At 41.3% G+C, this 6,136-nt stretch overlaps 1 protein-coding gene across 1 annotated transcript in view; it reads left to right on the top strand.

Annotated features, from left to right (window-relative positions):
* LOC311127228 (1-acyl-sn-glycerol-3-phosphate acyltransferase alpha-like) overlaps window positions 1-2,153 on the top strand; it is a 45,283-nt gene extending 43,130 nt beyond the window's left edge. Inside the window, exons 4-6 of the mRNA XM_084159024.1 lie at window positions 110-205; window positions 1,116-1,188; window positions 1,348-2,153. Of these exons, the coding sequence (XP_084015150.1) occupies window positions 110-205; window positions 1,116-1,188; window positions 1,348-1,514 (336 nt within the window). The 3' untranslated portion in view covers window positions 1,515-2,153. The remainder of the gene's footprint in view (window positions 1-109; window positions 206-1,115; window positions 1,189-1,347) is intronic.
* Window positions 2,154-6,136: the final 3,983 nt, after the last annotated feature.

The raw sequence follows: 6,136 nt of genomic DNA on the forward strand, positions 1-6,136 counted from the left end.
TTCTGGCTTCGTGTCTAGACCTCTCCACCACTGATATTCACATACTGTGTCCATGCTTCCACATGGGCCTCACCTTTGACCCCTAACCCGTGGCCTTTGCCCCCTGTAGATCCGTCTGTGGGTGTTCCCAGAGGGTACGCGGAACCAGAGGGGTGACCTGCTGCCCTTCAAGAAGGGAGCCTTCCACCTGGCAGTGCAAGCGCAAGTGAGCCACAGGGCCGTGTGTGTTTGAGAGTGTGCGTGCATGCCTCTATTCCGGTGTTCACAAGGGGGAGCTAACAACTTAGCATGGATACTGACTGAACATTATCTGAATTGCAGAGGACATTTTCACTACCTTTGGCATAGATGGAAGACAAAGAGAGAGCCAGAGTAAGAGAGAGCGCCAAAGGAGAGAGAGAGACTGAGAGAAGCAAAGACCAAGGGAGCGTTACAGAGGGAGAGAGAGACCCAGAGCGCCTAATGGAAAGGGTTTCTAAAGTAGCAGATAGAGGGCGATATAGGATGAGTGTTGGAGGGAGAGAGGGTGAGGGAGACAGACGGGTGGAATAAATTAAAGAACAACGTTACATGAAACAGAGCCAAACAAACGCTGCAGGTTCACTCCAGGTTATGAGGTGTTGAAGTGTGTGCGAATGTGTGCTTATTGTACAGTGTCTTTGTAGCCTGTGTTCAATGTAGGCCTTGTGCGCCTGCATGCTCAAAGGTTGTGTGTGTAGATGTGTATCAGTGGATAGATCCGAGAGAAAGACCTGCTGGTCCATATTAACTAACACATAAACATCTGAGGTGTTTACAATATCATTAGCACATGACTGTTGTGCTCCAATGCAGAGCTAACGCTATCTCTAGATCTGCCTCGGCAGGGCTGGAGGAGATGGTGCCTGTGCCCGCGTGCCCATAGATGTGTGTAGCCCAGTCAGCCATGCATGTCTTTGTGTTCATGTTGTTTGTCTTTGTCTTGCCTGAGGGAGTGAAACATCCTTGAAAAGTAGATTATACTTGTTGGTTTGTGATCTTGGAAAATATAATGGTATTTTGGTAAATCGAATGTGGAACGAACTGTCATGGTAATTCTCTCTTTTCTCTCTCGCTTCTCTTTCTCTCTGTTCCAGGCTCCTATCATTCCCATCGTGTTCTCCTCCTACAGTAACTTCTACCTACGGAAAGAAAAGCAGTTCAACTCGGGTACAGATGTTTGTAGTTCATATTGAAAAGGGCTTATCCACAGCTACTCTTGACATAAATGGCTCATTATATTATTTATAGAAAGATGTTGTCCTATGCTTGTATGCAAACACGATGATGAGGGTTATTGTGATGATGATGATGCTATGCTCTAACCAGGGACCATCACACTGAAGATCCTTCCAAAGATCGAGACGAAGGGCATGACGTCAGACGACGTGGCCGACCTCTCCGACAAGTCCTACGACCTCATGCGCTCTGTCTTCCTGGACATCTCTGGCTCTGCCCCCGTAACCCAGAGCAACGGGCCCTCCTCGCACCACTAAACATGAACAACCCTCCTCCTCGTTCTCCTGTCCGAGATACCAAACTCTTTCCCCCTCTTCTCTCCCCTCCGCATCGTCCTAGCTCCCTACCTACCTACTTACAAATGAAGTCAAATATATTGGCACCCTCGCACTTTACAGTGGAGCAGAATGTTCTGTCTTCCCTTTTTTACCCTGTAGGCACATTCTTTTACTTTGAAGTGAATAATCTCAATATCAGTAATACAATAAAAAAGTGTATTGGGCCTGTGCAGTTGTAAATCAAACAAATACATGTGTGAACACCAAATGTTTTTAAATGTCAACTTATCTTAAAATAAATAGTGAATCGCGCAAGGGTGCCAATATATTTGAGTGTATCTCTACCAGGACAGAACGCACACCGGGTCTCTGTCATGATCTCTTCTCTGTTTTCTGTTGTTTTGGCCTGGTCTAGTTTTGGTTGTGGTTGGTTCCTGGTCCGACCCAGCCCAGTACAGTCCAGCCCTGACCTCTCACTGCAGCAGCTCTGTTTGCTCTGCAGGTTAGAATAGAACGGTATGGATGTGATGTGAGTTCATCATGCATTCCTTTAGGATAGCTCTGTTGTCCACCTTTTTGTTGTTTTGTTGATCTGTTTTTAAGAGGCTTTATGGTTGTCTTTTTTCCCCCTCCCTCCCTCCCTCCCTCCGGCTTGACTTTTGATTGTCATAAATGTCACCAGTGGATACTTATACCTTTTTTGTTAATGCGCTCTTAAAGACACGCACAACACACAACCACCCTGCTTAAAACACACAACCACCCCCCGCCCAGCACCACATCCCACCCAACCCCAGTATATCCTCCCCTGTTCTGCATTCCAGCCTCTTGCCTCTGTGAAGGAGAGGGGGAACAGAGGGTCTGGACCAGGGGGTCTGTAGAACCAGGGTCTGGACCAGGGGGTCTGTAGAACCAGGGTCTGGAGGGGAGGTGGAGGGCAACAGAGACATGAGGAGAGGTCAACAGTAGTTGACTAGGGACTTGTTCCTTATCTGTGTCTCAGTGGAATCCACTCTATATCGTTACATACATACATACATACATACATACATACATAAATATATACCACACTGGCTTCTCAACCACCTGATCACAATAGCTCAATAATAATAATAATAATATGCCATTTAGCAGACGCTTTTATCCAAAGCGACTCACAGTCATGCGTGCATACATTTTTGTGTATGGGTGGTCCCGGGGATCGAACCCACTACCTTGGCGTTACAAGCGCCATGCTCTACCAGCTGAGCTACAGAGGACCACAGTGATATACTGTACACTGATATACTGTACCATGATATACTGTACCACGACAAGGGATACAAAACATGTACAAAGAACAACGAAGACGAGAACCATCATCAATGAATTCATGGACTTTACTGGACTCATCAGTTTCCAAACATTGTGCATTGTTGGTGTACTACACAGATGTTCTTATTTTTAATTTTCTAACCACCTAAGAAATAACCTGCATGTAACATTGAGCAAAGTGTTTTTGTTTTTTCAGCTGTGTTCTATATTTCTCTTTATTTATTTCTACATCATATGGTGTTTTTATTTTTATGTGACTTTTATGTCTTAAAGTTCTGTTCTTCGTGCGTGGAGAACCTATTGAAGAAGTGTCAAAGGTGATTTCATGAAGTGCAATGTCCAGCTGTTCAAGAAAAACTGTTCCAAAGTGCAAGAGTTCTGGGATGTATTCATTACATATTGCATCGGAAACCGTTTTAAGAGCCAAACAAAGCAAATGGAGCAAACGGAACGAAACGGGGCGGGATCTACTTGAATTTGTCCAATAGAAACTCTGGTTTTTGTTGGCAAAAGTGTGCTAGTGTTTAAAAGAACACATTGGGGAGTGATCTAGATGTAACACGGGTACAGTACGAAGTGTTCTAATTAGGGGAGTGTTTTAAATGTAACACGTGACGGTTAAAGTGTGACCACCCCGTGATCTGTTAGTGATTGATCGGTTTTACGGTTTCAGTCCTCGCTGCACTGCAGAGACGATGGTATCGTAATGATATCAGGAGGCTTAACATCTCAAATCTAATCATGTTTGACGTGGTTAAGTTCTCTTTTGTTTTAATGTTAATCTTAACTTGAATGTTTACTAACTACTAATAAACCCTGCTTGTCCCAGCCTACACCCCCAAAACACATCTCAGAAGAGGTGAAATGGGAATCAACACCAACCTGTATTTTGGTAACCATCATGAAAGCAGTCCCCATAGTTCAGTAACATATACCCAAATATGTTGTATAATTCATTTTCCCAGGAAATTGACAATTGCTAAACAGCACAGTAACATTTCTTTATTAGCTAAGTCTTGTGCATTCTTTGCTTGGCAAAATGTTCCTTATTGTTACCTGGTAACTATACTGAACAAAAATTTAAACGCAACAATTTTAAAGATTTGACTGAGTTACAGCTCATAGAAGGAAATCAATCAATTGAAATTCATTAGGCCCTAATTTATGGATTTCACATGACTGGGCAGGGGCACAGCCATGGGTGGGCCTGGGAGGGCATAGAACCACCCACTTGGGAGCAAAGCCCACCCATTGGGGAGCCAGGCCCAGCCAATCAGAATTTGTTAGGGGGAAAAACTTTATTACAGACAGAAATACTGCACATTTTAGAGTGGCCGTTTATTGTCCCCAGCACAAGGTGTACCTGTGTAATGATCATGATGTTTAATCAGCTTCTTCATATGCCACACTTAAATTACCTTGGCAAAAAATAAATGCTCACTAACAGGGATGTAAACAAATGTGTGCACAATATTTGAGAGACAAGCTTTTTGTGCCAATGGAACATTTTTGGGATCTTTTATTTCAGCTCATGAAACATGGGACCAACACTTTACATGTTACGTTTATATTTTTGTTCAGTATAGAAGGGCTGCTGTCAGAGTGGTCACCTTAGCTTTATACTTGATAAACCGGTGCTTTTCCTAATATAGGGGAATGGGGAAGAGGGATACAGGCATAGGAGAATATTAAATTGATGTTTTTATCGATGGATGGTGTATCATATGTAGAACTCTGAGGGGAAAAGGCGTTGTCTATTTTTAAAGGAAGGAAGGAATTGGCTGAATGTTTTTGGCCTTGTTTTCAAGGTAGTAATAATCAAAGTTCGTAAACTTGTGAGGTTTTATATTTTGTAATTAATAGACAGGTGACTGGAATGACTGAAATACTTTTGATGTATGGCAACGCAGCTTCTTATCATTATAATTTGTATCCAGATCTTGACATTTTTTATATTCACTGCCTTTACATTACAGTTGGCTAATATGACGTCACTTGAAACTTTTTGCCCGTCAAAAACACCGGTCTGAGAATGTATTTCAGGATTATTTGTGTACTACTTATTGCATTTAACACTTTCTTTTTCAATCCTTTTTGAATTTTCAAGTATAACTTATTTCAATGGAATGTTGTCTTGCATACAGTCGGTTTCTGACACTAAGAAATGTCAATTATTAATTGTATTTATTTAGAATTAAGGTAAAATTAAGTGTTTAATTCGTTTATCTCCAGCATTTTTCTTTGGTGTGCACCCAAACTTCCTGAGGAACAGGGTTGAGGGTCAATCAATTTAAATTCAGTCAATTCCAAAAACAAATGACATTTCAATTTCAATTATCCTCAATGCTTCTCTGAAAAATTTGTAATTAGAATTTCAGTTTACTTCCTGAATTGACTGAATTGAAAAATGGAATTGATTGACTCCAACTCTGCTGAGCCGCTCATGCTGTAGGAGTGAAATCATCTATTCTTTGTCTGGTATTAAACCTGTATACGAGGCCTCTTCATAGTCGAGTGGCTGCAGTAGCTTTACCGGTACCTGCTGGGCTCTTGGCTTACTTGGCTCCTAGGAGTAAATCAACTCAAGGCTCGGGCTTTCCTCATCTTTATGTTCTTGAAGGCCAGTACCACAATGTAAGGAATATACATACGCCAGTCGGTCCGAATACATCAAATTAATCTGTGACATTTGTTTTTGTTAATAGAACTATATATTAACGAGAGTAAGTCTTTCATGGTTTTTGTTGTTGCTTATCTTCAAATGGAGTGGTGTCTTTTTTTAAATCTTACAACAGAGGTTTGAATGTTCATCAAAGATGCTACCAAATTGGTTTCAACCAAATGTATACTGTCATTGATTTTTAGACAATGGTCAATAGTTAGCCTATTGTTAATCTTTTTATGATAATTTTCATGGTCATTTTGTAGCTTAACTTTCTAGTGTGTCAGCTAAAAGCGTCATTGACTCGATGACGATCATATGTTAACTCAACAGGCTCTGCAGCACTTCTTGAGAGAGCCTGGTCGGTTGATCTGGCTGTTGTTTACAAAATTATATTTAAGATATTGGAGAAAGATTTAAAGTATTCTAAATATGAATAAAGCACTTTTCATGTTGAGTTTGCGTGGTTATATTTAAAAAGAACAAATCTTATCAAAATATATGAATTTCACCAAAGCTATTAAAGTGTAATCTGTTGGTAGCTTTAGATGACTATGAACAATTGAGCTGGCCGAAGCATCTTTGTCTTACGACATCCTGCTGAGCCGTGTGTGTGTGTGTGGTG

This window comes from Coregonus lavaretus (assembly GCF_964263955.1).
Source record: "Coregonus lavaretus genome assembly, chromosome: 4".
Classification (NCBI taxonomy): domain Eukaryota; kingdom Metazoa; phylum Chordata; class Actinopteri; order Salmoniformes; family Salmonidae; genus Coregonus; species Coregonus lavaretus.